Source organism: Alosa sapidissima, chromosome 2 (genome assembly GCF_018492685.1).
Source record: "Alosa sapidissima isolate fAloSap1 chromosome 2, fAloSap1.pri, whole genome shotgun sequence".
In the NCBI taxonomy this organism is placed as follows: Eukaryota; Metazoa; Chordata; class Actinopteri; order Clupeiformes; family Clupeidae; genus Alosa; species Alosa sapidissima.
Genome location: NC_055958.1, coordinates 1487867 through 1501864, shown reverse-complemented (window position 1 = coordinate 1501864; position 13998 = coordinate 1487867). Strand labels below are relative to the sequence as shown.

Below are 13998 nucleotides of genomic sequence, written 5' to 3'. Positions count from 1 at the left end.
AGCAATACCCACTGTATATATGGCAGCATCTTCTATTACTGTAAATCCCATACATATTCTTTAGAGATATGAAGATATTCTTTTACCAGTATTTTTTCTTACTGTGCTCTGTCATGCTCTTTTGATTGCTGTCATACAGGGGGTGGTACTGGACTGATGATGATTGACACTAATTTACAGGGCTGACTAGTTTGTCAAGTAAACAGTCTGCTCAGCTTTCAGTGGTTTCCCTCCTCGTGTGTGTGTGTGTGTGTGTGTGTGTGTGTGTGTGTGTGTGTGTGTGTGTGTGTGTGTGTGTGTGTGTGTGTGTGTGTGTGTGTGTGTGTGTGTGGAGGTGGTGCAAGCACTGATGTGTTCCAACAAAGAGTAACCTGAAACTCGGGGGTATTGTTCCATGTGTTGTCTTTCATGTACAAAGTGTGTGTGTGTGTGTGCGTGGTCTATGGCTAAGTGCTACACAGACTCACTGGTGTGGTTGAACATTGAGCAAGTCAATGCAGAGTAATCGGAACATTAACAGTGGTGTGTGTGTGTCACTACCCATACTCATTGAGTAATGCTGGATGTGGTGAGACATTGAGGAATGCTGGATGTGGTGAGACATTGAGGAATGCTGGATGTGGTGAGACATTGATGAATGCTGGATGTGGTGAGACATTGAGGAATGCTGGATGTGGTGAGACATTGAGGAATGCTGGATGTGGTGAGACATTGAGGAATGCTGGATGTGGTGAGACATTGAGTAATGCTGGATGTGGTGAGACATTGAGGAATGCTGGATGTGGTGAGGACATTGAGTAATGCTGGATGTGGTGAGACATTGAGGAATGCTGGATGTGGTGAGACATTGAGTAATGCTGGATGCTTCACACTAGTGCTGCACTCTTCCTTATATCTGAATCTGTAGCCACAGGCTTTACATTTTAGCCAACCTGAGGACAAGTCCAGGCTGGAGCAGTGTGAACATTAACTGTGGTGTGTGTGTGTGTGTGTGTTAATCGGTGTGCGCAAGTCCAGGCTGGAGCAGTGTGAACATTAACTGTGGTGTGTGTGTGTGTGTGTGTGTTAATCGGTGTGCGCAAGTCCAGGCTGGAGCAGTGTGAACATTAACTGTGGGTGTGTGTGTGTGTGTGTGTGTGTGTGTGTTAATTGGTGTGCGCAAGTCCAGGCTGGAGCAGTGTGAACATTAACTGTGGTGTGTGCTTCTCTCTGTATTTGATAGATAGAGAGATTGAGTGTGTGTGTGTGTGTGTGTGTGTTGTGGGGGGGGGGGGGGGGGTTGTGTGCATCTGTGTATGCATTTGGGACAGATTCAGAGAGAGGCTCTGTGTGTGTGTGTGTGTTTGTGGGGGGGGGGGGGGGATGTGTGTGTGTGTGTGCATCTGTGTATGCATTTGGGACAGATTCAGAGAGAGACTCTGTGTGTGTTTGTGTGGTGGGGGGGGGGGGGGGGGGTGTGCATCTGTGTATGCATTTGGGACAGATTCAGAGAGAGGCTCTGTGTGTGTGTGTGTGTTTGTGGGGGGGGGGGGGGGATGTGTGTGTGTGTGTGTGCATCTGTGTATGCATTTGGGACAGATTCAGAGAGAGACTCTGTGTGGGTAAGGATGTGGATGTGTTAAGACCGAGTGTGTATGTGTATGTCGAGGGTCCTGTTTAGTCATGCTGAATACCTAAAAGCTCTCTTAATGATGCAAGTTGTTAAATTGTAATGCAATCCTGTCCCGTCTCCACAACTGATCAGCACGTTCTTCTTTCTTCATATTGAGCTGCGTGACTCACAAAGCTGTGCAGTCACATAAATCACAAACACTCACCCCCAGGTACACCTGACATGGAAGGCACAGTGTGCCCTAAAATTGGAAAGTTCTCAGTTTCCTGTCTTGCATCAGTGTTCCTGTCTTAATTGGCGTGTAGCATGAAGGATGTGTATGTATGTTTGATTCCCTAATGAATGCATTTTGTGATAGAAATATGCTCTTGGGTTAAGAATTACTGAAAGTGCGGATGACATTAAAGGTAAAACCAAGGGGAGAAGTTACATGACTATACTACAGTTCTGTGAATAACTATTTGCATACACGACCACATTCGCATGCAGTGGCTAAGCATAGCCTAATTGGCCTTGAGTTTCCGTACATTAACTAAACGAGTGTGTTAATTGCGTTATATCAGCCCACACTGGGCATGAACCCTGATTGGTGTGTCCTAGTTGCGGTTCAGAATGGCCCCCCAAGGCACTGATATTTATCCGCATGCTCAGGTTCATCGAAAGCATCCGCTCCCTGCAGCCTGCAGGGACCCCAACCCTTTGATGCAGTCGCTGTGGCAACAACGCCTCGTTTTCCTGCACCCAGACTCCCCCTCCCCTCCCCACCCCACACACACACACACACACACACACACACACACACCCATTAGCCTGGCGAAGCATTGAACTTGCGCAGGATCACATCTCGCTCTTTCCGGGAAAAGTGCTGAGAAAGACCCCTGTGCAATATGGTTTGGGTTGTGTGTGTGCGGGGGGGGGGGGGGGGTGTAAGAATGCTTGTGAAAATACTTAATAATCTATAATTCATATCTGTTGTCAGCCATGTTTGGTGTGAAGTGTGTGTGTGTTGTGTTGTGTTTAATGCGTTTGGGGGAATGATGGGAGCAGGTAGTTAAGCTCCCGTTCTTCTCCCTCCTGCTTAGTTTCGCCTCGACCGTGAGAAGCGCACAAAAGCCAGACGAGGTCGTGGCAAGACGCCAGTGACCGGCGGCCGAAAAGTGGTTTATGGTCCATAATGAACTGGACATTGACTCCTCAGTCCTGCATGAACAGAGACAGAGAGAGAAAGGGGGGGGGCAAAGAATCATTCTACCCCCCCCCCCCCCCCCCCCCCCCCTCTCTCTCTCTGTCACTGTCCCCATAGTTCCTGTTCTGTCAGGCCTCATCTACGGCTATGGGGGTGCAATTAGCCCAAATTAGACCAGAGAGTGGCTGTTCATCCCCTAGACTCACACACACGCAGGGCCCAGTCAGTTCGTTTGTCCACTCTCCGCTACTCCGAAGCGTGTCGTTAATCTTAAATGAGCCCCTCATGTGAACCTTAACTGGACACTGAAAAAGAAGCTGTCCAAGACAATATTTCAACGCAGATGCAGAGTATGGATTACTGCTTCTACTCTTTGGATAGATTTGAAGATTGTGTGTGTGTGTGTGTGTGTATGTATGACGTTGTGTCTGTGTATGTGTGTGTGTAAGAATGTGCAAGCATGTGCATGTCTTTGTGCGTGCATTTATTTGTGTGATTTATTTAAGCTTATTGAACTGGGCAGACCTGTGGCAGCTGAGGATTCCTCTAGGTGGGTTCTTAATCTGTGTGTGTGTGTGTGTGTGTGTGTGTGTGTGTGTGTGTGTGTGGGAGGGTGGGTGATGCAGGCATTAATCTGTTTCTGAATCTGAATCAGTTTTATGTGTTTTTCAGTGCACATTTTTAATTTGTTTGTGTGTATGTGGAGAGAGTAGTAAGTGGGTGATTTTGGTACAGTCATGAGTAAGGGTGTGTGTATGTGTGAGAGTGAGTGTGTGCACATAGGTGTGGCGTTTTGTGTTTGCTGTCAGGTTAGCGTTAGCCTGTGGCTCTTCCCCTGGATTCCTGGCATACTGATGCAGCACTATGGACATGCTGTAGCCTGTCTCTCTCTCTCTCTCTCTCTCTCTCTCTCTCTCTCTCTCTCTCTCTCTCTCTCTCTCTCTCTCTCTCTCTCTCTCTCTCTCTCTCTCTCTCTCTCTCTCTCTCATTCTTTTCTCCTCTTCTCCCTCTGCCTTCCTCTCCCTCTTCTTGCCTCTCTCACTCACTCACTTGCTTAGTTTTCTCGCTCTCTCTCCCTCCCTCCCTCCCTCTCTCTCTCCTTCCTACTCCTCCCTTTAACTACACCTCTACAGCCCTAGAGCACATGCCTCCCTGTGTTCCTCTCGTCTGTTCTCATGGAAAGTTCTAGAAGAATGTCATAAGTGTTTGTTCTAGAAGAATGTCATAAGTGTTTGTTCTAGAAGAATGTCATAAGTGTTTGTTGTTTTGACAGCCAGACATGCCAGTGGTTTCCCATGTGTCCTGTACAACTGTTTATAATGTAATAGCATGTAGATGTGATAACCTCTACAAGAATTTTGTTCTCTTTCTTTCTTTCCATATTTTGTTCACATTCTTTCTACCATTTCATTCTGTTCTGATCTTCCTCTTGTAATCTGCCTCTCTCCTCTTTTGTCTTTCCTTACCTTACATCTGTATACCCCCATTCCTCTCCCTCACTCTCGATTCCTCTCTCTCCTGCTCTCTCTCTCTCTCTCTCTCTCTCTCTCTCTCTCTCTCTCTCTCCCCATCTCCCCCACCCTACCTACCTGTGTTTTTTCTTACCTCACATCTCCTCACTTCAGGTGACGTGTCGTTCGAGGTGCAGTGGTTCCAGTCCCCCATCCGCGCAGTGGAGAACGGTGGGGCCGAGCCGCTGGTCAGCATGGACCGCTGGGGTGTGGTGCGAAAGAGCGCGCCGGACGCCAACCTGTCGGCGGACTGCAGCCTGGAGCGCAGCGATGCCCACACCTTCACGCTGAGCGTGCACGGGACGCGTGACGCTGACGCAGGGGACTATTACTGCGTGGCCACGCCCTGGCTGCTGGCCCCAGCCTCGGGAGCCTGGAGTAAAGGACGCCAGCTCAAATCACAGCCCATATACCTCTCCATCAGGCTGGCACGTGAGTCTGTGTGTGTGTGTGTCTATCTGTCTGTCTGTTCATGTGAGTGTTGGTGAAACTCAGAGTATGTATAAGAAGAGTTAGAGTAGTTTATTCTATAGATTTTTGTTTTGAATATATAGGTGATGTGTGTGTTTATATTTTAACTAATTCCTTTGTGTGTGTGTTTCTGTATGGGAAACCATGTGTATGCCCCTGCAGTACAAAGTGTGTGTGTGTGTGTGTGTGTTTGGGGTCTCTAACTGCTGCCCCTCTGTATGTGTGTTTCAGCGTGGGAGTCCATACATTTTCCCCTCTGTACAGTGTGTTTCTGTGTGTGTGTGTGCACGCATCTCTAACTGCTGTCTCCCCTCTGTGTGTGTGTGTGTGTGTGTGTGTGTGTGTGTGTGTGTGTGCTCGCATCTCTAACTGCTGTCTCCCCTCTGTGTGTGTGTTTGTGTGTGTGTGCTCGCATCTCTAACTGCTGTCTCCCCTCTGTCTGTGTCTGTGTGTGTGTGTGTGTGTGTGTGTGCTCGCATCTCTAACTGCTGTCTCCCCTCTGTCTGTGTGTGTGTGTGTGTGTGTGTGTGCACGCATCTCTAACTGCTGTCTCCCCTCTGTGTGTGTGTGTGTGCTCCAGTGTGGGCGTCCATGCGTCTGCCCCTGCTGTGTGGCGTGGGGGCCGCTGTGGCCGTCGGCCTGCTGTCCATCCTGGTGGGCCTGATCTGCGCCCAGTGCTGCTGCCGCAACGCGCTGCACACCCCCCGCTCCACCAACAAGCTCATGGACATGGAGATGGACTGACTAACCGCCCCGCCTTTCCCTCCGCTCAGACACGCCTTCAACGGGCGCTCCGCGCGGGATCGGGATCGGGGTTGCGACCGAGACCGAGAGGGAGAGGCCGGCTTCCCCCCCTTTTCTCCACTGACCACAGACTCGTTCCCTTCAATGTGACTCCCAGGCACTCTCTCTTACTCGAGGCTTTTATGACAAGGCCACACACACACACACACACACACACACGCAAGCACACACACATACATTATACACCGTGACCTAGGGACCGAGCTCTGGCATGGACGTTATTGCCAGGTTATGTTCCAGGAAGAAGCTTTTTGCTCTAGACTGCGCCTCAAAGCCTCTGAGACTGAGGGAAATAGTTCAAAAGCTGTGTGTGTGAGGGTTTTAAGAGACACTAGTGTATTTTTTATACGTGTGTGGTTATGTGTTCTAAGAGGAAGCTTATTGCTCGAGACTTCACTTCAAAGACAAAAAGTATGTTTTTTGTGCGTGCGTGTGTGTTTGCGTGCGTGCGTGTGTGTGTGTGTGTTTGGAGGGGAGGCTTAAACCACTCTGCACAAGACTATTCAACTGCTCGCTGCTGAGCCAAATTGACCGACGACGCACTTCTTTCAGGAAAACCTCACCAGCAGTGGCACAGCGTACACACACGGACACACACACACACAAACTACATTATAAGTGTTTTTTTAAGTGTAAAGTGGCAGAGTGCTTCTCACAGGTGTGTGTGGGTGTAGAGGGGGCTGTTTAAGGTGGCAGGCTTTATGTGGAGTGGTTTATGGACCCTGTGATTTCTGGTGGTGGTTGGCCTGAAACAGACTGCTATGCATCGTATTGGAGGAGAGTAACAGGAGAGACACTTGACCCTGTGATGGAGACTCTCTCTGCAGGGGGGCTGCCCAGCATCCACCTGACTGGAAATCCTGTTTGATGTTGTGTTTCCATGATGATATCCCCATCCACCCCACCCAGGAGCACTACTGCAACCCCCCCCCCCCCCCCCCCCCCACACACACACACAGGCTGGCTGAGCTCCAGTAGGCGCACCAGGCCTTGTCAGGCGGTTGTTCCCCATGGAGGAGGGTCTGTCAGGGCAGACATGTCACTCTCACTCCCCAGTGACCTCTGACCCTGTCAGAAATGGGGAGTAGTGTGTGTATGTGTCTGTCTGTGGTCATGAACTTTCAAAAAGGGAGCAGAGGAGTGCTATGTTTTGTGTGTGTGTGTGTTTTACCAGTTTAAGCATGCATCTCAAAAACCCTGACAGACTATATCCTTTTCTTCGCCTTGGTGCCTCTGCAATGTACCCTTAAACACACACACACACACACAAACACACATTGTAAACACTTTCTCGGTCTGCCTGGAGGTCATCCATATGGAATGTCCTAAGACTGGAGCCAGCTGTTACACTTAAACCCCCTGACTGTGCAGAGTCGGAGGGCTAGTCATGACGTGAAGCCATCCCAGTATAAAGAGTGCCACCCTGCTGGCGAAAACAAGCACAGCACCCAGGGGAAGAAAAAACCCCTCTTCTTCCTGGCCTATCAGAAGACGGGGAGAAGAAGTGTTTAGACTGACCAGTCTTTTGCACACAGACATAGACATTTTTAATCTGTAATATTTCACTGTTTTAAATATAAATGTTCGGAGAAGGGGGGATGTTTTATAAATGTGAGTTGATTTTGGAATGTTCTGCTTGGTTCTTCAAGAATTCCTCTGTTCATGCTTGCCCCCCCCCCCCCCCCCCTCTTTCTGCCTCTCCGAGATCAATAAGGATTTTTTTGTTCTCCACATGCCCAAGTTACAATCCACTCTCCCAACAGAAAGAGAGAATGAAAAAACAGAAAAATGGATCCAAGAAGCCTTCCAAAAATTGATACCATAATAAAAGTTTTATATGCAAGTTTTTGGTTGTGTGTGTGTGTCCTGAATCTTTGCCGGTCCTAGGAGAATCGCCCCTACGCAGCATCTACCTCTAAATTATTGATGCAGATTTTTTGTTTCATATGCATAACATCTCAAGCGTTTGGAGTATTTCTGTCCAGGGTGATGACTGGAGTAGTGTTTCCCTTTCTTCTCTCACACACTCACTCTCTCACTCTTTCCTTTTTTCCCTCTCCCTCTTGTTCCCCCCTTTTCACACATCACTCTCTCCCTTTCTTCTGCATGTTTCTCTCTTTCTCCCTCCATCTCTCATTCCCTCCCCTGCTCTCTCTCTGTGAGTCGCCCTTTGCTGTTTTAGCTGTGCAGTTCCGTTGTGGTGGCGCTCCTTTCTGCCGAGTCATGCTTCACAGTCCTCTGGCCCAGGGAGTGGAAGGGGCTGCCTAGGTCACATACGACCGCCAAGGGCCTGATGCACAAGCAGTTAAAATTTAAGGGGTTTGTTAACGTTTTTGTTTGCTTTAGATATAAATTCATCCTTCACTGTATTGTTGTTGTATATACTGTTCTACTGTATTTGTTTCTTTGTATTTGTTTTTCTCTCTCTCTCTCTCTCTCTCTCTGTGCCTCTGTATGTGTAATAGGTAGGAAGAGAGAATTTATCTGAATTGATGAAAGTGTTGACCATATAGGAGAGAAACTATGGTTCTTTGTGTTGGACGGTCAGGCTGTGGATGTGCACCTGTTGGTAAGGTCTGAGAAACTCTAGCTGGGTCATTTTCACACACAGGCCTCTGGGCCTGACCTCCTCTTTTGAAGTCTGTTATCACCTGTTGGCACACATGCTCGGCACACACACACACACTACAGTCATACACTCACCAGTATCAAACACAGAAGCACACACCATGGCACCTGCTATCATGCACACACACAAACACACACACAAGTCTCTCACATATTTACAACAACTTCACTAGTTACAAGTTGCTTTTTCTGAGCATAAATATTGAAATATCTGAAGCCTTGGTGCCAGTATGAGTCACCATTGGACCTGTTCTGTGACAACCACATTGAGTGAGCTAAATATAAAGGCAGCAAAAGCCCTGGGAGCTGTTTAACATTGTCCCAAATTACATCAACGGGTCACGTCAATTTCCACACCAACAACACGTAGCACATAGTGTATATCACACAGATGTTTTGACAGTTGAGAAATATGTGGCAGATCTGATGTAATAAACACACGTTGCTGGTGGCAACGGCAAATGTTGACAGCCTTGCAACCAGGAACTTAACCCTGCCCTCGCCATGGCAACCGCATAAACAGTTATGATGATAACCCTTAAAGGAGTACCGTCAGGAATGTTGAGAAATGAACGTTCTAAAGAATATCTGGGTTCATTGAATTCAACATAGAATTTTAGAACCTTCAATTGTTGCGGAACTTAGAATTTTAGAACCTTCAATTGTTGCGGAACTTAGAACGTTCAAAAACTTAAGGTGTAGGTTTTTGAACGTTCTAAGTTCCGCAACAATTGAAGGTTCTAAAATTCTATGTTGAATTCAATGAACCCAGATATTCTTTAGAACGTTAATTTCTCAACATTCTCCTTTAAGGGTTAATGAGATTGGGGGAGGTGCGTGTCTGTGTGTTTTGGGGGGAGTTGTTTTTTACAGCTTATAGTCGCTGTATAAGGATCTATGTTATGATCAAAGTCACATATGAGGTGCATATAATATGAACACAGACCAAGGAATGCTCTGACTTGAGTGGCTAATAGTGGACCCAGACATCCCAAGTCTCCCGGAAGTTCCGGGAGTCTCCCGCATATTCACCCCTTGCAGACACGTGACTTAAGTCACGTGACGGCTCCATGCTGGACGGCAAATTACATTATGTCAAAGATTATGATGAACTGAACACCATTACTATAACATCTTTGTAGTTCAATGTATTGCTGTTTGGGGTCTGATAGTCAAAGAAGATGCCAGTGGTGTTGTTAGATGAAATGGGTCATGATCGCAAATGTAAAGTTATTAAAACTGGTGGTAACAGCAAGGGGAGATAACGTTATGTTAGGCTACTGTAATTAACATTATGGTAAATGAACACCCATAAGTATTTCTGGACTAAAATATTGCAAAGCGATTTGGTTACTTTATTTGTCTTGCTTTTATCAGTTGTAACATAGTCAAAACGTTAAGAATGTCATATCAGAACATGAAATAATAACTAGCTGCCACACTTAGAAGCTAGCTATTCTAGCTAACGTGTATCGTAGCTCATAGTGCTAGGGCTAATGTAACTCGTCAGTTTATACGTTGCCCAGCGAATAAACTTACTTCTTACATGTCTTAAGTTAAAGAATTGAAAAAAATCGGAAATTTAAAAAAAACTTGAACGGTATTATCTGTTTACATTCAGATCTTGCCAAAGACTTTGCCTAAGTGCTATCTGCCGTCCTGTTCAGAGTCTATGGTTGCTATAGCAACCGCTGCTGTGCTTCATACACTGAGGAGATAAGCATGCAATTGTGGTTGAAATACTCCCGAAACACAAAGAAAACAAACCAAAATATATCTATGCAAGAACATGGGATGTTGTTGTATTCCAAACAATAAGCCAACTGTCGTGGAAGGGCATTACTACGGTTAAATCTCACTATAATCTCCTAGCTGTGCGATATGTCCCATTACAACCCATTGATTTGATTCGTGTTCTTGCCGTCCACTAGGCTATTTTGCTGTGGCGCGAACAAAACGTGACGTCACTTGCAAGGGGTGAATTGATAGCGGCTCCCTGACGCCCGCAAATTAGATAAAATCTCCCGGAATCTAGAGTGAGCGATCAAGAGCGCGCATGCGAGACCGCGTGTGCATCTGAGTGTAGCGCGCACACGAGGGGAGAGAGAGAGAGAGAGGTGGTGCGTGTGTGTCTGATCGCATCAAAGACAGAGAGCATCCTGATTGGCCTGTTTCGCTAAATCAACCAATCAGTTTTCAGTGTAGGCGGGCTTTTATGTCTTTTCTCCCGAACTTAATTAATCAGTTCAGTAGAAACAGGAGCATCATGGTAGAGTCAGTGCCTCAAAAAAAGGAAAATGTAAGACCCATTTCAAAGTGTAGCTACCCTTGTCTCATAAGAGTAAAACATAATGATGGACCTAGTCTTGCACGCTGCACTGTTTGTAAACAGTGACTTTAGCATTGCCCACAGCGGGTTAAATGATTGCAAAAGACATGTTGAGGTGAGTTTAACAAGTGTCAATTCATGTGCATATTATTCAGGCCTATAGCCTACTAGATGGCTAGTTGCCAAGGCTACATGAAAAGACCAAACTACCAAAATCTACATATTTTATTTTCACAATTTCTATCTATAGGCCTTCCTTATTTGTTGTACTGACATTATTGTATAGGCTAAATTTTTGCAAGTTGGGATGTCTGGTGGACCTGACCACGGAGAGACATTTTCTCTGTTTGGAAGGTCAGGCTCAACTCCACTGCTGTAAACCCAATGGATGACCTAGTGGTATGGCATTGTTTGAAGATCACAACTGGTAAAAATCTAGTTTTTAACCTTGTTAACATCTCCATTTGATGTCTGTGCGATGTACAAGACATATGAACGAAATAAGCAGTCAAATGTCATGGTCGAGGATATCTATTTTGCATCTACCTTTCAACCAATCACAGCCTAGGTGGGCCAATTCAGGCATCAGTCCATTGATGTGTCATAGAACCAATCCTGAGTACCTGGGGGTGGAACAATTCTTCATAAAGACACAAACAAGTAGCAGGTAAACAGTGTATGGAGACACATTTAAGCAATCTTAAGCTACGAGGGGATTTGTAAATGAAAACAACTTCTGAATGTAGAGTAACAGAGAAGAGATTTAACATGTAATAATCATGTAGTTTCTCTCTTTACATCATTAATACTTATTGAAACAACAACAAAACAATCTAATAGGACAAAAGCCCCACACACTCTTAAAATAAATGTTGAAAACACAACTTGCATTGTCCAGATGGGGACAACACAGTTTGTGTTGTTTCCTTTTTTATTTGTTACACAACATGTGTTGAAAATAACACAACTTGCGTTGTTTTTTTTAACACATCTCTGTGTTCAGATAGGGACAACACATTCATTTTAAGAGTGCAGTAGACTATATATGATAATAATTTACTCTAAACACGTCTTACACGTAAGCCACCTCTCATTAACAGGTTTTAGGTACGCAAGTGTGAGGTAATGGACTCTGAGGGGGCTGCACAGACTTGAGAGCTGGAGTGGGTGTGTGATCTTGCACAAGGAGATTTATCGATGTTCTCCTCTAGTCTCCACTCTCTCCCTCTTATCTTATCTGTCTGGCAGTCAAAGAGGAGCTGCTTCCCCTTCAGATGAACTTGTTGAGGCAGAACAGTGCCGGCCTCATCTCAAGAGATTCAGGGTTGGTATCTATTATAACCAAAAAATATATATACTCACATGTGCACACAGTCCATCTCACACACACACTGACTTAAACAAACACTAAGAAAGACAGAGTGAGTTTTGATAGACAGTGAAAAGGAGAGGGATGTGCTTTAAATCTTTGCTCAGAGGTGTTTTCTTTTCCATTTTCTAGTGTGATGTTTCATTTATGGCCACTAGGTGGCGCCAGTTGACTATTGTGAATTTGGACAGTTCCTCTAGGGGGCCCAGGGTAATTTCACACTCAGTAATAAAATATGACAATAATAGCTTCTGATAAGCATCTTTTTATCTCTCTTTTATAATTTGGAAAATCATTCAGAGACTCTGAGATGAGGCTGAAAGTGACACACAAATTAAAAAGTGTGTGTATGTGTGTGTGTGTGTGTGTGTGTGACCAGCACATCTTTTCTGTAAGCAAGCACAGATGATTCCTTGTCTTGCACCCCATTGTTAACATACACACCTCTTTAATGTATACTTCATGAAACCATGGCTCATTTGTTGTTGGGTCTATAACAAGGCTTCTGATGAAAACAGACACAGGTATTTGTTCTGTCAGGGCGGGCCAGCGGTCACTGTGTTTTGACAGAGACGAGTGGTGCAGATTATGTTAAACACAGAGGTTAGCGGAATCACCCGAGGAATGCGACGCCGTCTGCAGGCAAGTCGATATCCCTGAGGTTTGGCCCCTACGTGTTCACCTCTCTGCCTCTGCGCTTAAGCACGGCTTCTCCTCCACTAATGGATGACATGGCAAATGACCCTGGCGACAGTGGGCCAACACACTCACACAAGCACACAGAATCTACCCTATTTTGGCAAAACAAAAACAACGTTGGCCAACCGAACCCGTCCACATACCAGAGGTTTGGAAGCCGACGAGGCGACCGAGGGAGAAGAGGAAGAAGAGGAAGACAAATCAGCTGACTCTTTGTTTTCTCTTCTCTTGCCTGCGAGGGCTGTGGGGAGTTCTGTTTAAATTACACACTGCATTAGCTGAGACTTTTGTCTACACGCTGGAGGGGAGCGGGCGTGTAGGCCAACGTCGTCTCCCCACTGGACAAAAAAAAGGCTGACACAGCACATCGAGGTCCCTCTGTGGAAGGCAATGGTCAGCTCAAGGATCAAATGACTGCAGACTGCTAGACGCCTCCATTCTCTCTCCATGCCCATTTAGAATCAGAAGCTAACAAAACGTAAATGTTCACTCATGTGTGTCTGATGCCTTTCAGAGTAATACCCCTTACAATATCAAAGACTGTTATTAGAATCGTAGTAGTGATTTCAACACAGATTACTAACTTGTACATCACAGTTTACAGGTGTTGAACATCACTAAGAATCTCAAAGCTGTGTATATATGGGTATATAAAGTACGTTATTAGTAGGCCAACTCATCGCTCTGCAGTTGCATTTATATCAGTGACTCACAAGTGGTCAGAAGTTCTTGTTATCTTAGCATAACTTGACTATGTAGTCTATCTTAAATATACCACCACAGATAAAGTAGGCTGAATGCCCCTAAGCATCGCAAAGCACTCCCGCTGTCCCGTATATCAGTAGTATTCCACTGTGCCACAGGTTCTAGTTCATCTCCATCAGTGGTTCAGATAGTGGGTGCTGAGTCTGGCTGCCCAGTCAGTGCTTAAGGGTTAACGTCCATGACCTACATTGTGTGAGAACCTCGCCTTGAGGGCACAGATAAGATGACAACACCCCACCCCCTACAGGTACCGACTTCCACCAGCCATTAGTGTCTCTGCTGGCTCTCACCCACATATGCTCATACACATAAACACAAACACTCACTGTCTCTCTCTTCCACACACACAAGCACACACAGTCCCACACGTACGCATACACCAAGGGCACACAGAGAGATAAACAGACGCACATATACTGTATATCTAAATATACATATATAACTAAGACTGGAAGAGCCAGAAATGTAACCCCATGTGGTAGAGTCACCTTGTCAACTGGAGCTCTGTTAGTGAAGAATGCACAACCAATGCCTGCAACAGTTGACTCTGAGAGACCTCTGCTGTTCAACCAGCCAAGCCCTCATAGACCTGTTTTAGATAGGTCGATGCATGTATGTATGTAC

At 45.9% G+C, this 13998-nt stretch overlaps 1 protein-coding gene across 1 annotated transcript in view; it reads left to right on the top strand.

Moving 5' to 3' along the window:
• LOC121686496 (prostaglandin F2 receptor negative regulator-like) overlaps nt 1-7427 on the top strand; it is a 32649-nt gene extending 25222 nt beyond the window's left edge. The window contains exons 5-6 of the mRNA XM_042066839.1: nt 4234-4741; nt 5361-7427. Coding sequence (XP_041922773.1) covers nt 4234-4741; nt 5361-5524 — 672 coding nt within the window. The 3' untranslated portion in view covers nt 5525-7427. The remainder of the gene's footprint in view (nt 1-4233; nt 4742-5360) is intronic.
• Nucleotides 7428-13998: the final 6571 nt, after the last annotated feature.